The sequence below is a fragment of the Odocoileus virginianus genome, unplaced genomic scaffold, assembly GCF_023699985.2.
Source record: "Odocoileus virginianus isolate 20LAN1187 ecotype Illinois unplaced genomic scaffold, Ovbor_1.2 Unplaced_Contig_18, whole genome shotgun sequence".
NCBI lineage: Eukaryota > Metazoa > Chordata > Mammalia > Artiodactyla > Cervidae > Odocoileus > Odocoileus virginianus.
The window spans coordinates 1,592,424-1,612,889 of NW_027224335.1; the positions used below are offsets into that span (position 1 = coordinate 1,592,424).

General features: G+C 43.8%; 1 protein-coding gene across 1 annotated transcript in view; it reads left to right on the plus strand.

Moving 5' to 3' along the window:
* Positions 1-19,592, plus strand: part of DGKK (diacylglycerol kinase kappa) — a 170,504-nt gene extending 150,912 nt beyond the window's left edge. The window contains exons 20-29 of the mRNA XM_070464139.1: positions 2,304-2,400; positions 2,670-2,777; positions 3,414-3,527; positions 3,875-4,009; positions 6,106-6,266; positions 7,420-7,561; positions 8,774-8,860; positions 12,407-12,517; positions 14,395-14,518; positions 16,020-19,592. Of these exons, the coding sequence (XP_070320240.1) occupies positions 2,304-2,400; positions 2,670-2,777; positions 3,414-3,527; positions 3,875-4,009; positions 6,106-6,266; positions 7,420-7,561; positions 8,774-8,860; positions 12,407-12,517; positions 14,395-14,518; positions 16,020-16,099 (1,159 nt within the window). The 3' untranslated portion in view covers positions 16,100-19,592. The remainder of the gene's footprint in view (positions 1-2,303; positions 2,401-2,669; positions 2,778-3,413; positions 3,528-3,874; positions 4,010-6,105; positions 6,267-7,419; positions 7,562-8,773; positions 8,861-12,406; positions 12,518-14,394; positions 14,519-16,019) is intronic.
* The last annotated feature ends 874 nt before the right edge of the window (positions 19,593-20,466 follow it).

Consider the following 20,466-nt stretch of genomic DNA (forward strand, 5'->3'; position numbering starts at 1 on the left):
AAGTGTTTTTCCCCAGACTCTCATGTATGTTCCAGTGATCTATGTATCTATCCTATGCAAGCACCACACTGTCTTAATAACTATAGCTTTATAGTAAGTTTTGAAATTGGGAGACAAAAGTCCTCCAACCTTGTTCTTTTTTAAGAATGGTCTTAGTTGTTCTAGGTATTTTGCATTTCCATATAACTAAGCTCTGATTTTTAGTAGATGAGGAAACTAAAGTGTCCAGAAAATTTATGGTTTGAAGCAGAGTGCAAATAATTTTGTGTTAGCCTTGTTACATTTCAAAACCCATGCCTTGTGGTGGCTCATTTCTGTGACCCTACTTGGGGAGTTCAGAGTAGATTCTATCCAGCCTTTCTAGGGATGTGAGTATCCTGCCTGCTTTTATCAGAGACTCTACAGTGAGCAGGACCTTGTTCTTCCCACCTCCACCACAAGTCTCCTGATATCCTTGCCTTTCCCATATTCTCTCCACTGGGCCCTCCTCTACAGTCTGTCTGGTAAGCTTAGCTCTATTCTATAGCACTGAATTAAGTGTTTAGCCTTTGACTGTGTGGATCACAACAAACTGTGGAAAATTCTTAAAGAGATGGGAATACCAGACCACCTGACCTGCCTCCTGAGAAATCTGTATGCAGGTCAAGAAGCAATAGTTAGAACTGGACATGAAACAACAGACTGGTTCCAAATCAGGAAAGGAGTACGTCAAGGCTATATACTGTCACCTGCTTATTTAACTTATATGCAGAGTATGTCATCTGAAATGCTGGGCTGGATGAAGCACAAGCTGGAATCAAGATTGCCAGGAGAATATCAATAATTTCATATAGGCAGATGACACCATCCTTATGGGAGAAAGTGAAGAAGAACTAAAGAGCCTCTTGATGAAAGTGAAAGAAGAGAGTGAAAAAGCTGGCTTAAAACTCAACATTCAGAAAACTAAGATCATGGCATCCGGTCCCATCACTTCATGGCAAATAGATGGGGAAACAGTGGAAACAGTGACAGACTTTATTTTCTTGGGCTCCAAAATCACTGCAGATGGTGACTGCAGCCATGAAATTAAAAGATGCTTGCTCCTTGGAAGAAAAGCTATGACAAACCTAGACAGCATATTAAAAAGCAGAGACATTACTTTGCCAACAAAGATCCATCTAGTCAAAGCTATGGTTTTTCCAGTAGTCATGTATGGATGTGAGAGTTGGACTATAAAGAAAGCTGAGCACCAAAGAATTGATGCTTTTGAACTGTGGTATTGGAGAAGACTCTTGAGAGTCCCTTGAACTGCAAGGATTTCCTAAAGGAAATCAGTCCTGAATATTCATTGGAAGGACTGATGCTGAAGCTGAAACTCCAATACTTTGACCACCTGATGCAAAGAACTGACTCATTTGAAAAGCCTCTGATGCTGGGAAAGATTGAAGGCAGGAGAAGAAGGAGACAACAGAGGATGAGATGGTTGGATATGGCATCACTGACTCGATAGACATGAGTTTGAATGAGCTCCAGGAGTTGGTGATGGATAGGGAAGCCTGGCATGCTGCAGTCCATGGGTTCTCAAAGAGTCAGACATGACTGAGCGACTGAACTGAACTGAACTGAAGTCTTTGAGATACAGGTCTTACAAAATCCCTCCACTTTGCCACAAAAGTTATGCTTCAAAGAAACTGCAGTCTGTCACATATTTCAAATGAAATTGATTCCAAGCGGCTGAAATCTTGATCTCCCAGAATGGCACTTGCTGGTGTGTACCAGCCAGTTGGGCTTCCTAGGTGATGCAAGTGGTAAAGAAACCAATGCAGGAGATGTAAGAGATGCAGGTTCGATCCCTGGGTCAGGAAGATCCCCTGGAGGAGGGCATGGTAACCCACTCTGGTATTTTTACCTAGAGAACCTCATGGACAGAGGAAACTGATGGGCTACTGTTTAAAGGATTGCAAAGAGTCAGAAATGACTGAAGTGACTTAACACGTACAACCCAGTTGTGCTCACAGCCTTTTATGAGCTTTATTTTTAAATGTAGCCTAACTCTTGCAAAACTGAACCAATATCAACAGCAAGTGACAAATCAATGGGATGCTGAGGTCTCAAGGACACCCAAGAACCCATTACAGCTGGTGTATGAACAAGGACTCCAGTTACACTATCCTAGCATTCCCTCTTGTGTCACGTTACCATGACTCCACCCTGTAACAAGGCACTTGAGGAATAAGATGGTATCTCGTCTTACTTTTCTCCATCCGCTTACCTTTATATTACTCACCCTCTGACTATCTTTCCCTACCTTTATCTCCCTGTAGTAGCCGCTTTAAGAACAAGATGTGGTATGGCCTTCTGGGAAGCAAGGAACTCTTTCAGCGCTCTTACAGGAAACTGGAAGAACGAGTGCACCTGGAGGTTAGTGGAAAAAGAGGATGATCCTTCCTGGGCATGAAGAAAGGAAATATCATGACCTTGGGAATCAGTTTCCCTCTATATTCTTATTTCTTCTCAAGCTTTAACTCTGATCCTCACTCATGGGAGGAAAGCATGAAGATAGGTTTCCATTTTATGGATAAGAAAATGATAGCATGACGAGAAGACAGAGCCCTTCCCCCATGTCTGTAAATATCCCTTCACACTGGTATCTGAAGAGCCAGCCAATAAGGGCTACTCTTTTCTTTCAGTGTGATGGAGAGGCCATCTCCTTGCCAAATCTGCAAGGCATTGTAGTGCTCAACATTACCAGCTATGCCGGAGGCGTCAACTTTTGGGGAAGCAGCACGGCAACCACAGTGAGTATGGAACAGGGAATGAGGAGGGAGAAAATCTTGACCCCTCTAAAGTCTATCAGAAAGGAGAGCTGAACTGACTGGAGTGTGGGGGAAAAGGAGGCAGGCTGGGGACCATTATTAGCAGCAGCTGTATGACGAGTATTTTTAAGGCAATTACCACCCCAGAGCACAAGAATCAGCTGAAAGCCTGAGGATCAGATTAATTCTTCCGTGTTACATGGACTTCGAATTTTCCATTTCTCAAACCTGACAGATCCTTGAAAGGTTGGCTACATCATGACCTTTTCTCTAAGGAGGTCTGTCAATAAAATCTCCTGAGAAATTGGTCATGAATCCTTTCCTCTGAGCTCGCCCAAGAAGGCCATGAGACCAGTGGCTTTGGGGATTTATGATGCTAGATTGGACAGGGAGGGAACCAGCTAAGAGTTGTGATCTCAAAAGGAGCTGAGTTTAGATCTCAGTGCCTTTCTCCCAAGTTGGCTTCCTGACCTCATCCTTCCCCTTTTAATAATGTAGTAGTTTCTCCACTCTTCATGAGCTAGAAAAACTTTTACCACGAGCTTTCAAGGCATACCTGCTTGTGACAAAGTGTGGTTCTTCGAGAGTGAGATATGTGACAGAGTTCTTTCTCTTCAGGAATATGAGGCTCCTGCAATAGACGATGGGAAGCTAGAGGTCGTGGCAATCTTTGGTTCTGTACAGATGGCAATGTCTCGTATCATCAACCTGCATCATCATCGCATCGCCCAGGTAGGCACACGCTGGGTGGGCACCAGAAAGGGTCTGAGCCCTGTGGCTACAACATAGGATGTGGGCTGCTCCCAGCAATTAACCAGGTACAAGAATGGCAGGGTGGAGGGAGTAGGGTATCTGGTAGGCAGCAAGGTGCTGGCTGAGGTTAGAAATAGAGGTGGTAGGGACCAAAGGAGCAAAAAGTCTATAGCAAACATATGTTTCCTCCCTGGGATAATCTGATTCACATGTTTGCTGATCCTGTTCAGATACGCATTTACGCTGTGACTGTGAGATTATCAGATTAGTCAGTAGTCATTGCCTGATTTTTCTTCCCCATTCTCCCTCCTCCTCTTCTCTGGCAGTGCCGTGAGGTGATGATAACTATCAATGGTGAAGAAGGTGTCCCAGTGCAGGTGGATGGGGAGGCCTGGGTTCAGAGGCCAGGCCTTATCAAGATTAGATACAAGAACACTGCTCAGATGTTGACCAGAGATCGGGTAAGAAAAGAAAGGCTCATCTTGGGCTCCTCCATTGTCTCATCTACAGCTATCACTTGAGTACTGAATGCTTCCAGTCAGGCAGAATTTCTCAAAGGGAGGTCTGCATGACATCTCAGAGTCACCTTGGGTGCCTGTCAGAGATGCTCATTCCTAGGCCCCACAAGGTCCCACTGCATCAGAATGGGGATGGGTATTTCCTGAGAACTTGCAATTGCAGACAAGCTCTCTGAGATACTCTTATACATACAGACACTTGCAAAGCGCTGTCCAAGAGAGTGAGACAAGGAACTGCCTCCTGTGGTTTTCGACAAAGTTGTCCTCATTCTTCCAATGCACAGAGAGCTAAAGACCTCAGTGGTTATGGAGAAATCTGCTCCCTCAACAAGAGATTCTTCATTGAATAGGATCTTTAGGTTCCTCTAAGGCATCTTAAAGGGCTTCCCTGATAGCTCAGTTGGTAAAGAAGCTGCCTGCAATGAGGGAGACCTGGGTTCAATCCCTGGGTTGGGAAGATCCCCTGAAGAAGGGAACGGCTACCCACTCCAGTATTCTGGCTTAGAGAATTCCATGGACTGTATAGTCCATGGGGTTGCAAAGAGTTGGACACAACTGAGTGACTTTCACTTTCATGGCATCTTAAAATACTGCATTCACAAATATCACCCACCTCAGCTAAACCACCTAAAGCTAGAAAGGAGCCATTATCGATCAGTGTTCAGTGATTACAGGCTTTCTTAAACTGTGGCCTATGCACAGTCCATAGACACAGCAATAGTGAAGGGCTGGGATGTCTAGTTTATAACTACCTGCTTTGTGTTGGGCACTTTACATATATTCTCTCAAATAGATCCTCTCAACAATTTATGAGGTTCAGTTCAGTTCAGTCACTCAGTCGTGTCTGACTCTTTGCAACCCCATGAACCACAGCATGCCAGGCCTCCCTGTCCATCACCAACTCCCCAGAGTTTACCCAAACTCATGTCCATTGAGTCAGTGATGCCATCCAACCATCTCATCCTCTGTTGTCCCCTTCTCCTCCTGCCCTCAATCTTTCCCAGCATCAGGGTCTTTTCAAATGAGTCAGTTCTTCACATCAGGTGGTCAAAGTATTGGAGTTTCAGCTTCAACATCAGTCCTTCCAATGAACACCCAGGACTGATCTCCTTTAGGATGGACTGGTTGGATCTCCTTGCAGTCCAAGGGACTCTCAAGAGTCTTCTCCAACACCACAGTTCAAAAGCAACAATTCTTCGGTGCTCAGCTTTCTTTATGATCCAACTCTCACATCCATACATGACTACTGGAAAAACCATAGCCTTGACTAGACGGACCTTTGTTGACAAAGTAATGTCTCTGCTTTTTAATATGCTGTCTAGGTTGGTCATAACTTTCCTTCCAAGGAGTAAGTGTCTTTTAATTTCATGGCTGCAATCACCATCTGCAGTGATTTTGGAGCCCATCAAAAAATAAAGTCAGCCACTGTTTCCACTGTTTCCCCATCTATTTGCCATGAAGTGATGGGACCAGATGCCATGATCTTAGTTTTCTGAATGTTGAGCTTTAAGCCAACATTTTCACTCTCCTCTTTCTATGAGGTAGATAACACTTATTCCCATTTTACAGGTGAGGAAAATAAGGACCAGAGAGGTTAAATATGTTGCTAAAAGTCAACATGACTAGTGAATGACAGAAGCACAATTCAGAATTAAATTAGATACATCTGGCTCTAAAATCCATCAGCACATATTGCCTAGATTTAGCAAAGAAGGGAGCGTGAAAGGGGCTCCACTATCTTACTGATCATGATGCCTTCCTATAGAATCTTCTGGAAGGCAGACATCTGTCTGATTCAAGCTTCTTGTCCCAAGACTTGGCATGGTAACAGTAAAAACAACAAAACTAAAAGTGCTTAGTATTAAAGACATTGAATAAAATGTTGGACAGATGTATGAAGTGTGGAGATGGGTGTATGGGGGAATATGTGGGGCCCTCATTCCCCTTGACCCACACATATCAGACTCACAGACAGACCTTGTCATGTGCCCTCTTAGCTAACAGCAGTCATTAGGATCTGCCACTGTCTTCATTTCTAGGACTTTGAGAACTCAATGAAAATGTGGGAGTGCAAGCATTCTGAAATCCAAGCTGCCTCTCAGCCCCAGCTGGATACCCAGGAATCTCAAGATAGCCTCTCTGATGAGGAGTATGCCCAGATGCAGCACTTAACTCGGCTTGCAGAAAACCTCATCAGCAGGTAAGTGGTATGGCCCAGATACAGGACTGGGAATCCCATGAAGGGTTGGGGAGAAGAAGCCAACTTGTGTCTGTAGGCTACTGGAGAGCCTGACCTCAGAAAGGAGTCTTGCCCAGAGCTCTGAGGATTGAAAGGGGCCCTAACAATCCAGACAGGAAATAGTCTTTGTGGTCAGCTTGGACTTCTCCCATTAAGTCCAAAGACTAATTTTGATCTCTTCCTGCTGCCCCAGACCCAGTAGGATTTAAAATGTTTATCCTCATGCATCTAACCTGGACTGGCGATCTGTTTCACACTTGATAATATACATGTTTCGATGCTGTTCTCTCAGATCATCCCACCCTCGCCTTCTCCCATAGAGTCCAAAAGTCTGTTCTGTACATCTGTGTCTCTTTTTCTGTCTTGCATATAGGGTTATCATTACCATCTTTCTAAATTCCATATATATGTGTTAGTATACTGTATTGGGGCTGGTGCACTGGGATGACCCAGAGGGATGGGATGGGGAGGGAGGTGGGAGGGGGGTTCAGGATGGGGAACACATGTAAATCCATGGCTGATTCATGTTAATGTATGGCAAAAACCACTACAATATTGTAAAGTAATTAGCCTCCAACTAATAAAAATAAATGGAAACAATATATATATATATATAGCCTTAAAGAAATTAAAAGAAAAAGTATGCTTTCCTAAAAAAGTAAAATAAAATAAAATGTTTATCCTTGGCCCTAAATATCAGGAAGGCCTTAGAGTTTCTGGAATCAGCTCCTTCCTCTATTCTAGCCTCCCACTCTTCCAAAGTACTTAGTATCTAATTCAGGTGAGATAAGGATGGACAAAGTGGGAATTCCCCAGCAGTCCAGTGGTTAGGATTTGGTGCTTTCACTGCCAGGATCCGGGGCTCAACCCCTGGTCAGGAAACTAAGATCCCCCCAAAAAGGATGGGCAAAAGTGAATACCTAAAGAAGAGTAGAAACATTTTCTGGCATAAGTGGCTACCTAGAAATGAGTAGAAATAACAGGAGGGAGTAAAGAATACAATTCAGGTACTCAGAGCTTTCATTTTTACTTTTAATCCTAACCCTTACAAGTACCTCAGACCAGACGTCCTTCAGAACTCTAGACTCATTTATCTCTTCTTGCTTTATTACAGACTTACTGACCTGAGCAAGGTCCACCAGCACGTGTCTGTCCTCATGGATTCTGTGAATGCCAGTGCTAACACCCTAAACGATGTATTTTACAAACAAGAGAGTAGCAATGAGACAGCTGCAGCTTCCTGCATTCCCATTGAGGTAAGGGAGGAAGGGGCAGATGAAGGAAAGGAGTCAACCAAATAGGAAAGGGAATAGAAGGGGAGGAAGAGGAACCCAGGCTGGATAGAAAAACCGAGCAAATGACATGGCAGGAAACTGATGGATGGAGTAGAAAGGGAGGCAGATATTCCTTGACTTGTTACAGGTTCAGAATGGCTACTGGGAGAATCCCATAGCAGACTTCATCAGCCTGAGAGCTATCTACCACACTGGTCTCAAGGAGAAATAGCCTGTGAATGGAGAGGAACTTGGCTTTGGCCCTTCCTTATCCCACGTGGATCCCTGTATAACCTGTTAAGGTGATACTTGTCATTGAAACCTGAACTCCAGGCTGCCTTGGTTTTCCTCTTGAGGGAAAGGTCCAGATTAGGATGCATGATGTTAAATGTGCCATCTCATGACTTGACCCACTGGCAGAAGATTTTTAAGTGATGTTTTTAAAAAGTAACTTTATGCTAAGAAAACCATACAAAAGGGCCACATACAGGATCAGGGTCTCCTAAAATGTAGGAAACCTATTTATTGGGGGCCAAATCTACATTGGAAGGGGCCTGGAGTTTCAAGAAGCTGCTGCTGCTGCTGCTGCTGTCACTTCAGTTGCGTCCCACTGGAGTGGGTTGCCATTTCCTTCTCCAATACATGAAGGTGAAAAGTGAAAGTGAAGTCATTCAGTCATGTCTGACTCTTCTTGACCCCATGGACTGCAGCCCACCAGGCTCCTCTGTCCATGGGATTTCCAGGCAAGAGTACTGGAGTGGGATGCTATTGCCTTCTCCATTGAGTTTCAAGAAGAGAGATGGTTAATTCCACAATGCCTAATTCCACATTCCTTGGAAAAGGTGGCTTTAGCTAGTGGCAAGAAGTGGCCTCAAACTTATGTCTAGTTTGCATATTTTGTGTTTCCCTATACCCAGAGTACTCAATCGGTGATGATAAATGCAAAGTTGTCCTATGTCACTACATAGGACACACCAGTACAGCTGCACTTGTAGTTGATAGCTGGCATCAGTTTTGACTAGTTGGTGCCCATGCTGAACTACTAGTTGTGCTATATTGTGAATATTACTTTTTCACTTACAGCCACACCCTACTAGCCTGCCCCTACCTTCCCACAGAAAAGCCAATTGCATGCTTACTAACCAATAACTCCTCTGTCTTTGTCCTTTCTCTTCCTTTCTTTTCTTCTCTCAGACTTTAACCAGAAATGATGCACTAGATGTTATATTTAGTCTTAAAGGGCTCTACGATGACACCAAAGCTTTCCTGGATGAAAACTTGGTGAGTGGATGGGTTTGGAACAAGGGAGGGCAATATATAAAGTTGGTCACAGTCTGCACTTGGTTCTAGGGCATTGAAAAACATGGAGGAGCATTTTACCCAGGTGCTTATCTGGCAGTCCCTGCTGTGTCATCCTCATCTAGAGTTATCATTGATCATGTCACTTCATAAATTATGTGAGTCCATAGGAACTATCATATCCTTGAAGAAAAATCTCCTCCTCTCCTTTGACAAATGTCTCTTAGGTACATACAAGACCAAACAGAAGTAGGGTGTTCTCACTATACCCAATACAGCTTCAGTAGAAAAGGGTGAGCTCTTTTGAGCTGCTCTGCATCTCCCAAGTTTCCACAATATGTCTTTCACCATGTGGGAAGAGAGTAAGGAATAGTGGGGAAAGTTGGCAGTCTCTGAGTTCAAATCTGACAGTTACTAACTATATTAATTTCCTAAGGCTGCTGTAACAAACACTGAAACCTGGGTGACTTTGGACAACAGAAAGTCATTGTTTCACTGTTCTGTAGGCTAGCAGCCTGAAATCAAGGTATCAGCAGGGTCATGTTCCCTCTGAGACCTGTAGGGAAATCCTTCCTTGCCTCTTCCTAGCTCCTGGTGAATTGTTGGCAGTGTTTGGAGCATTCCTTGGCTTGTAATATAGATGCATTGCTCCAGTCCTCCATATTCACATGGTGCTCTCTCTGTCTTCCCATGGCCATCTCCTTAAAGGACACCAGTCATACTGGATGAGGGCCAACCCCACACCAGGGTCCAGACTAGGCCAATGATCTTAGTAATTACATCTTCGGTGACCCTATTTCCCAATAGTTGAGGTACTGAAAGTTAGGATTTCAAGATATCTTTCTGGAGGGGACACAAATGAATCCATAACAGTATCTCTGTGAGGTAACTTCACCTCTGTTTCCCAACCTACAAAATAGGGATTGTAATCTCTACCTCTCCGGGTTGTTGTGAGGATTAAACAAACTACTGTTTATTAAGTGCCTAGCTCTGCCTAGCAGCTTGACAGATGGTAGATTTTATCAGTGTTAGGGAAAATGGACTGAGGCTCAGTTTTTGAGCTACAAGAAGAGTTGCTATTTCTCTTACTGCAAAGCCCATAGGCACACCTGGTGAGTGTGCGCTAATGAGTCAACTGATCATGACCATCCCACTTTGACTTTCACTGCTACAGCCCTGAGGAAGATGCTGTTCTTGCTTCTCATCTAATTAAGGTTTATTTGAAGAGGGGCCTCTGAGTTGATTTTGAAAGAAGTGCATCCACTTCCCCCTTCCATTTGCACATCTAATTGGCACACTGCACAGGTGGCAGAGTGGCAAAGACAATCAGGCCAGACTGTCCCAGCATCTGAGCCCCAGGCTAGAGTTTTAGCCTTTAGAGACAGCACCAGAAGTACCTTCTATATATAGGTAGAGCTCAATGACCTTGCCAATTTGGGCAGAAGGAAATATGGGAGCCTGGCCTCTCATTGACACTCAGGCTTTTTTGAGGCTCGTGGGCTCATGAAAATTTATTTATACCAGCCAACAACCCAAACTGAGTACATACCACACTTAATAAAAAAAACCTGGTAAGGACCCACACACACATACAAACATCCAAATGAGACTGGGTGCAAATGGAAGCTAAGAAAGGCCATATCATGAAGGCGACATGGACATAAGGTTTATTTCATTAAATGTTGTTATTCCTCCCTTTGAAGGAGGAGGACAATAAGGAGCTCAGTGTTGGGAGAGGGTTGTAGCCTTTTGAGGAAGAAAATCCCATCCAGTAACTCCCACTTCCCTTATTTGGCAAATTGACTTAGTGATGTGTTCGGACAGGAACAAGAAGTGAACAACAAAGTCCCCTGAGTCAGTTTGCAACATTTATCTCAGAGAAAAGTCCTGGACAAGGTCTCTCTTGGAGCCAGAAGGACAAGAGACTATAGCATGAGATTCAGGCCCACCCACATACTATTTTTCAGAGCCTGATTCTCTAGGTGCCAAATAGGAAGTTATTAGGAAGCCATTTTATTCCTCTGCTATTATGATCAGGAATCATTTTCTAAGGCCCCAGCTCCTCATTTTACTCTGTGGCTTTGGGTTTGCCTACCAAATCCCTTTTGAGCATTGCTTGTAAGTGTGCCCACAAGGACCCCTGCCCCTTTCCCCCTTACCTTCAAGTGATGGCCATTTCTAACTGTCACCACTGATCCCCAGCCCACCACCGTGTGCACACACATGTCCTGTGCACCTGGGCTACCCTGTACTGTCCTAAATCATTAGTTGTAAAGCAAGAGCAGGAGATCATTTGTCAGCATGACTTGGTCACCCTCTCATATCCCATCCTGATTGGTCATAACCTCCAATCCCACCCCCTGCTCATTCACCTGCCACTCATTGGTGACAGTTGGCAAGGTTCTACTTAAGGCTGGCTCATGCACAGCAAGAAGTCACATAAGTACCAAATTGAAAGTAGAGCACATGCCAGGGAGGAGAGACAAAGTCAAGTTAGGTGAGCTGGAAAGGACATCAGGGCTGATGATATCAGCACGCATCTGTCCTCCTAGCTCACTAATGGAATATGAACTATCTGACCTATGTTGTTGCTCTGGACTTGGGTCTTCTAAGTTGGAGATGGTTTTAGAAGAATCTATTTTAACTCTTCCATGGCGTATACAGAGTTCATCCTGTGGGTGCTGGGGGATGCTCTGTTTCATGAACGTGTGAGACAAGCCATCTGAAACTATTTCTTATTTACTAAGAGTGAATAGCTAGGGGCTAAAAGCACAGCCTGGAGAGGCAGACCCTCTTTGCCAGGAAGGGAGATTTTGAGCCTGTCTCTCTCTAGCCCTCCCCTTTGCTTCACAAAGCAGCCTTTAAATTATGGTAACTGGGTAATAAAGATTCCCTCCCCCCAACCCTAACATCTAGCCACCCCACATACCCTTTCTGGGATAGTATGGTATAGAGGGTAGGCTATAGAGTTAAATAGATCTGGTTTCTGTCTAGTCATGCGATCTTGAGCACTAAACTTCGAGTACACTTTTCTACCTATAAAATGAGAACAATAGTACGTCATAAGGTATTATCAAGCTATTGAGAAGATGGAATGAAATCATGTATGCATAGTGCCTGGCATATAGTATGTGCTCAAAAATTGGTAGCTATTTTTATGAGAACATTTAGATGTCTCCAGGGACTTGAGGATCAAGAGTAGGACCTTTATCCTGGACCCTAAGTTGTTGGGGTACAACTCAGTGTTAACTTATACTGGTCAAAGGGCCTCTCTGCTTGCAAACTGTGAGTGTGCCAAGCTCCAAGGAAAGCATCACTATCTGATTTTTTTCCTGAATCTCCCTATTGAGAAAGTAAAGAGCTGACTGACTATACTTTCCAGTGACCCTATGGACCAAAGGAGGTATAAATTGGCAACCTGTGGTCTAATGGCCACTAGGCAGGGACTGGGAGTTGGGGAGAAAGCAAGACTCTATGAAGGTAAAGTATTAGGCATTGGATACTCACTCTTTTTCCTGTTTTCACCAGCTGAGAAATGCTGAATATGAGGCCACACTGAAACTTTCCCTGGATGCCCTGAATAAGGAGTTTGAAAAGCTATCCAAGATTGACTGGATGAATTCAATCCTTTTTTTGGAGGTATGTGACCTGTGGATTGGGAAATAAAGGGAAAGAGGGGTTCTTCCTCAGGGCTTTGCCTTCCAGTGTAAGCCAGGACACAATGACTGATATAGCAGAGGGAGACCAGTAGTGGTTTTCAGCTTGTGCTTAATGGAGCCTCCTCCTTGCATCTCCTCACCATTTAAGTAGACAAGGCAGAAGGCACATTGAAAAACTAGATGACCATGGGAACATAACCAGAAAGAACCACTCTGTAGAGAAGATTGGAAAAGAATAAGCAAGATTGGTCTTTTTCTGTGCTTTTCTCCTGGCCACAATTCCCTTCCCCTGCTTAGTTCCTGCTGCCAGGACTGAATTTCATCTGGTACATACCATTAGGGCCAATACCAGTTGTTTACAGCCAACATTTGTTCTAAATGGTTGGTGCCCAGGCCATACTGGTGTTTAAATCTACCAAGTATCACCTCTCCCTTGCTGCTCTCTGTCCCTCCCACTCTGGGAGGAAAGCAAGCCTTCTCAGTGCCTTCCCCTAGCAGATGTGTGGCTTAAAAGAAAATCAAGCATGGCAGCAGTGGCTACAATATAGCTCTGGGGATGTTGTCATTTTTTGACAAATCTGAGTGCTTTCCTGAGATGGAAAAATAGTACATTTCATAAATCAAATGACTGGAAGATGTCTACCTATCACCAGGTAAGTTACTCCCATTACGGTCTGACAGGGTTTTTCTCTAAACTTCTCTACCATGGAATTGCTCATTTCAACACCGTGTAGGAATTCTTATTTATTCTACTCATTATACCTGTTTTTTGACTTTATATACTAGTTATATGAATGTGAGCAAGACATACAAGGATTTGGACTAGTGCAGCAATTAGGCTACCATTTAAGAGAAAAAGCCACAGGCAAATTCAGGTCTTAAATAATTTAATAACTGTATCACATGCCTTTGCTGCTCTTGACCAGCAGCCCTCTGGGGAAGGAAAACATGCTGTTACGCAGAAAAGGAAGCAAACTCTTGTAGCACTTTCTTCCTCAGTTCAACTGTCTAGCACCAAGCCCTTGACCTAGACAGATAGACTGGATATTGAGAGAACTAAGACAAACAGTCCATGCTCTGAGGTCTCAATATTCGAGTTTGCCTTGTCTGGGCATAATCTCTTTTCTGGACTTCAGTATTTCCATAAAGATGAAGAAATGAGGCTCTAAAGAAGGGCAGAGTAGATTGAAAGAAAGGCAGGAAGATATTGATCATTCACCTAACACCCAACTTGCTTGCCTTAATGCCACAGAAGATGCAGATCCACTTTGATGGGGAAAAGCAGGAGGAGAGTCAGTTATTCATTGGGCTTTCCAGAGTTTTGGTTGAGAGGGAAGGTCCTGTGCCCTTACTTTAGGTTTCTTATGAAAGGCAATTCAGAAGATCAGTTATACATATGAGAGCATTTATTTGGGGGCTAGGGGTTTCCCAGGTGGTTCAGTGGTAAAGAATCTGACTGCAATTCAGGAGACCTGGGTTCTAACCCTGGGTCAGGAAGATCCTCTGGAGAAGGGAATGGCTACCCACTCCAGTATTTCTTGCCTGGAAAATGTCATGGACAGAAGAACCCGGTGGGGCTAGTCCATGGGGGTCGCAAAGAGTTGGACATGACTGAGCGACTGACCACACACACATTAAAGTGTTTAGCAAAGCATCTGGCACAGAGTAGGATCTTGGTAAAGACCAGATGCCTTCTCAGGTATGGTACTAGTGAGTAGGGATGTCTCCCACACCTGAATAGATAGCAGATTGGCTGGCTTCCTGCAGCCATCCTTGTTCACCATCTCTCCAAGCCTCTAAGAATTGTTTCTATTAGGCAACTAACATTTTGACCTTCCTTTTGTTGTGCTTTACTAGGAAAAGTCCTCAGACACTGACAGCAAAAGCTTCAGATTGAAAGTTAAGTTCCCCAAATTGGGGAAAAAGAAGCCAGAAGAAGAATACAAGCCTAAATCAGGCCAAGGCATCCAGGGTTTTATTGGTAAGTTTCCCCCACAGGCATCAAGGTCGTAAAGACCTCCCAGCAGCCTGGATCCCTCCCTCCCAAAGACCTGAAGCTCACATTAGAAATGTGTGCAGGTATGGTGGTCATAGGGGAGGCAGCCAGCTGGGAACCAAACTTAGGTGATGCCAAGAAGTCTCTTGGATAGGGTATGAGTTAGAAAGTGATATGGAGGGACTTCCCTGATGGTCCAGTGGTTAGGACTCCATGATTCCACCGCAGGGGGCACAGGCTTGATCCCTGATTGGGGAACTAAGATTTGATGTGCTGTGCAGTGTGACCAGAAAAAAAAAAAAAAAAGACCCTTAAGAAAAAAGAGCAAGTGGTTATGGACACTGACAAGGAGAGAGCCTGAGCGGCAACCTTATGGTGCAGTCTCTGTGATGTAAACAGCTGCAGAGAAAAAAAAGAATAAGCAGTTAACTTTCCACTTGATTCATTCCTTTCTTTGTTGATAAAGTATTGGAAAATAGTCATATTTATATCTCTTTCCCAGTCAAATACAACTACAAGCTTCTGGCCCTGCTCCACAAAGCAGTATTATTTGACATGGGTTGGGGGTGTCGGTATGGGCACCTACAGTATCAGGAACAGTTTTCATGATCTATCTAAACACTCCTATTCTGTATCTGTTATAGTCAGTCCCTGGAAATGCAAACTTTGTTTCATTATTTGAATTTTGGTTCCACCTCTTCTTCAGAATATAGGCTTCCCAGGTGGCACAGTGATAAAGAATCCACCTGCCAATGCAGGAGACACAGGAGACATGGATTTGATCCCTGGGTTGGGAAGAACCCCTGGAGGAGGTCATGGCAACCCACTCCAGTATTCTTGCCTGGGAATTCCTTGGACAGAGGAGTCTGGTGGGCTACAGTTCATAGGGTCACAGAGAGTCAGACACGACTGAAGTGACTGAGCACTTCTTCAGAATTGGACTTAAATGTTCTTGATATGTCAGTGGAACTCAAAAGAATGTTCCCTTAGAGTTGTCAGTTATACCAATTCTGACGTCAATGGTCTCTCCTAAATTCTGAGCCTAGATGACCTAGAAGCTTGAGAGAGATAACAGTGGTGGACATAGAGGAAAAAGGATGGAGGGTGGTAGTTTTTTGTTTTTTGAGAAACTAAGACTTGCACAGATGCCAAGAGAGAATTTCCTGGATCAAATTATGTTTGGTCCAGCTATGTTGAGTCCCAAAGAATCTGCCAGCTAGGAGACCCATGGTGCTTGAGAGTCTTTCTGAATACTCAGAAGGGGTCAATAGCAGTTTCATGGATTATCAGGTTCTAAGAACTCATCCCATCTGTGTTTGGCTCTCATGGTATCAGCTGGTTTTCTAAGATGGCTCAGAGATGGTTGATACAATATGAACAAATGAGTCTGTCTCCTAAAAGACTGTTCGCTCTCTTTAGGGTCCCTACATTTAGGCTGGCAATGTGCTAACCTCTTTGTTTCTATATTTGCTTTTTTTCTCTAAAGGAAATTTGTGGCATCACAGACATCATGAAGATGAAGCAAAATATGATGATCCTCCAACACCATCAGGATCTCAACTATAATCCTGGAAAGCTGGAAGAATTCACAACATTTAGGATTCTACTGAAAACTCTCAAAACCTCAATACAGGCTAGACTAAATTATTTCAGAACAAACATGAGCACCACCAAGAAAGATCCTCCAATTCTTTACACTAATACATTTTTGTCTGGACTCAATCAGGTCTCCTTAGAGGTTTACATTTTCTCATTGGCCAAAGATTCTTGTTCCGAGTTGTCTTGTTCAGTTCTCTTCGTGCATCTTGAGCAACTACAATATTTAATTGAGATATGCTTTTTGTGAATGGCCTGGGATCTGCAAAGGATTCAAGGGAGTTCACTTTTTCAGGGAGTTGGGGAATGTTTTTCTCTGACTGGCAGAAAAACTGCTGATGCTAGGGAATGAATGAAAGAAATACTCTCAGGGAGGTGAGGAGAGGGGTCAGGAAAGCCAGGTGTGGTGGTGTTTCTCCCCCAATCCCTGCCAATTGCAACTTGTAACTTCAGGAGGTCTGTACTAGTTGACTTATTAAAATGAGAACTAGGTCATGGGGGCTTGTGCAGTTGCCTGTTACAATGACCATGTGAGATCTTTTCTTGTGGTGACTGCTCTCTCTGCAAAACCTTTCTGTTTTTCCATGTGCGCATGTATGTCTTTGCACATGTCCAGGTGGTGCTCTGGTGGCTGGGTGGGCCGCCCATTGGTTGGAACTCACCCCTATGGCAACCATACAGGCTCCCCTCCTACTGCCTTCATCCTAGCCTGCATGCCTCCATGGAGTGTTTTGCTGCATTCTTGCTGGATTTTTTAACTAAATGTTTTGCTGCTGTGCTGCAGTATAGTTATGTATAGAGACATATAAAGATGTATATATATAAATATATATATATATATTTTTAAGAACTGAAAATACAACTCGACCTCTAAATGACCCTATAATTTATTGTGCTAACCCAGGAATCCCTCCCCACCCCCACTACCCTACACACACATATGCCTCTACCAACTGCCCTAGTTCTTGGTGGAGCTTCTAAACTTTTGGTGCATTTTCAGCGTCTTATAAGTGGCTGGGATCTACCAATGGCCCAGCTGATTCCGACGCCCCCTTAAAATTCTGAGCCAGGCCACAGAAAGGGGAACAAAAACATCAATGCCCTAGAGAAGGGGGCTAAGCTGGCATGCTGCCTTTTGCTCTATCTGTCCTGGACTCTACATCAGCAACTGCCCCAACCTATGCTGTCCCCTCACCCAAGAAACTATATGGAGCAACGAGGCCTTGAGCTCTCTGACTTAGATGTCTGAGCAAAGGACTGCCTGACAATCAAGCCACAGCCTAGGCCCTTCCCCACAAGCTCCATCTTGGTCTGCTGTTGGTTAAGTCCCCAAATCACCTTTGAATCTCCCTTCTTGCTCCTTTTCCTTGAGTACCAGAGGGAAATTCAAAGTGATCAGAGAGAACAAGGGCCTGGGAAAATGGAGGCTAAAAGCTTCTGCTTCTCCCATGGTTCTTCTTCCAAATTTCTCAAGAAAACAAACCAGGCCAAAATTGCTCCAAATCCCAATTAGCATTTTTTTTTTGAATGCCTGTGCCCAGTCAGGCAAATCTAATCAAACTCCAGTATTTCCCCAGTGATTTCCTCTAGTCTGCCTTGTATCCCTACTCACCTTCAATTTATACCTTTAGGTAAATGTCCCTTCCCATTTACAACAGAAAGCCAGGAAACTGGCCTCTCCCCACTTCTCAGACAAACTTAGCGTGCTCAGTTACCTGACTCAGTCCACTGGCTGGTTCATCGAGGTGCACAATCCAACTCAGCACAGGTTCTCAACTCTGGAATTCCACCAGCCTAGCCCACTTAAACCAGCCACCTGTGTTCCACCTCTGCAGGGGTGAGGAGAAACATACTAACAAGGGGATAGTCCCCAGATGTCTGATGGCTGTGCCAAACAAATAAAAAAGTCTTAGCTCTACAACTAGTTAAGAAAGTTAATGGAAAAACATTGAGAGAAAACATTTAAGACTTATTTAAGCATCAGAATATGTTAACTTACTATATGTATTTAAGTGGGGAATGTGCTGTTCCTGTGTATTTGGCTTTCTCTGCATTACTCTTTCTTCCCAGGAGGAGGTATTCGATCAAATCAGTAAGGCCACAGTTGTTGCAGCCCAACTTGACTCCTCTGGCTGCACACATTAACAGCTGCACACATGCTCACTCACAGAGTTGGGAACCAAGTTGCATTTTTTCTCAGAAGAGTCAAATGAGTAAATTTAAGGAAACAAAAGAAAGTCCTGGGAGAGGGTAGCTTTTACTTGGCAGTGCCTAAGCAGAGCTGTGTCTTGTAATTATTTTTAATCACCGGTGACAGTAAACTGTAATAGTACTCCATCTATTGTGCTTACTTTGCTAACTTACTACATGTCTTTGTATTATGTAATACTACTGTTGCTCTGTTGTATCATCTGGATTCTGTTTCACTCACCCTGTCCTCCCAGCCTGATTCAGAATGATATTGAATAAAACCACTAGGATTGGAAGCTGGAGTCAACTCACGGAGCAGAATTGATAGGCCATGAGACATAGGAGCAGATGTGGCTAGCTAAATCACTTGGTTACCTCCTACACTGCTTAGTTACCAGTTGTTTTCCAAAAAAGGGAGACAGTTTTGCTGAGCACTTGTTCTTGCTCATACTAGCTTGAAAACAAAACAAGAAGTGGTTATCTCTTTTTCAAGAGAGTTGGCTCAGCCTCTGGAAGCATAAGCTCCTTTCAGGACTTCATGGTTAACTTCTTGCAGTAATATAGTTGTTCAGGTGGTGGGGCCAGACACCAAATATCCATCTCAATTCTGTTCAAAGTTGCCATCAAGAGCCAAAGTTCTGGGATTTGATTGCATCTTTCTGGCACTTTCTGATGGACTGATTGAGTGGGCAATTCCTAGTAAGAAGAACTAGTGGGGAAGCAGAATGCCAGTAGATTTGGACTGCCATCAACTGCTTTTGGTGTCAACAATACAGGAGATCAGCGGCTATCAGTCCCTTCACCAAAAAGAGGCCTGTGTTGTGTCCAAAGGAACAAGGGAAGAATAAGGAAGACATTTTCAACTTAATAACTTAGGTTAAAGGTTGAGCAGAAGCAATAGTTGGGGTCAACATCATCTTCCCTTGGGACACAAGTAGAAGAATTTTTGTTTCATAAGAAGTAGAAAATAATACCAAGGCAACCAAACTCATTAGCACCATTCCATCCTTGTAAAGGATCTTGATTGATTTTATGGTTTGTGGAACTGCATCTGTCTATTTGTCTAATCTTTAATCTATGTTGTATTCTATTTGTTGTTTTGATTCCGCAGAGGCCCCTGCAAATAAGCAGCAGGGCCAGGGGCTTGTTGGGGGGAGGAAACTGGGGTAGTTATGGGGTAACGCAAAAAAGCAGAAAGTAAAGGTCTACAAAGTGTGCCTATTTCTCCTCCCCACAAAATGGAACACCAGTCTTCAAAGTTAATAAAGTTTTGCTTCTTAAAGTATTTTAATAAATGGATAAACATAATTAACACCAATATCTCATCATTTACCTCAGGATTGGAGGAGTTGAATGGCGGTGGAAATGGGGAGTGGGCTGGGGTGGTCATCCAAGCTCTAAATAAGCCACATGCATATAGGAAATGGCATGTGGTGGTGGGGGTGGGATGGGGACAGCAGCAGCACAAACCAAGATTCTCCATCAGGGTGATCATAACACTAAAAGGGCTGCCACAAAAAGTTCTAAAACCTAAAACAACTCAGGACAAACTTGTGGGGAAATATACCTGCTACTATACTTCTAGAAGCCAGTTCTCTGCAGAATCCAGATTCCAATGAAATGAATTAGGTTACAGGGGAGGTGAGGTGAGGTAGAGGAGTACAGCCCAGATTGCTAACTAGATGCATAAATGCAAAAAGTAAGTAGAAAACTCTCGACAAGACAATGTGCTCCCCTCAACTGACCACACATCACATACTCCTCTCCCCTCCTGAAGGGTTGAAGTGAGAAGGATTGTTCTTGTCAGATGCAAAGTTGCCTAGGCCTGGGATCAAAAGTGGTTCAATTTCTGCCCAAGAGTGACACTGGGGGAATCAGTTACTAGTCACATTTAATAGAGGCAACTGAGGCTATACTAGACCAGGATTCCACAAAATGCTACACCAGCATTTCTCGCCACATAAAAATGGATATTCTAAATCCTCAACTTTTCAGTACTACTCTCTCTTGTGTGCTGCTGTGCTTAGTCACTCAGTCATGTCTGACTCTTTGCAACCCCGTGGACTGTAGCCTGCCAGGCTCCTCTGTTCATGGATATTCTCCAGGCAAGAATAATGGGGTGGGTTGCCATGCCTTCCTCCAGGGGA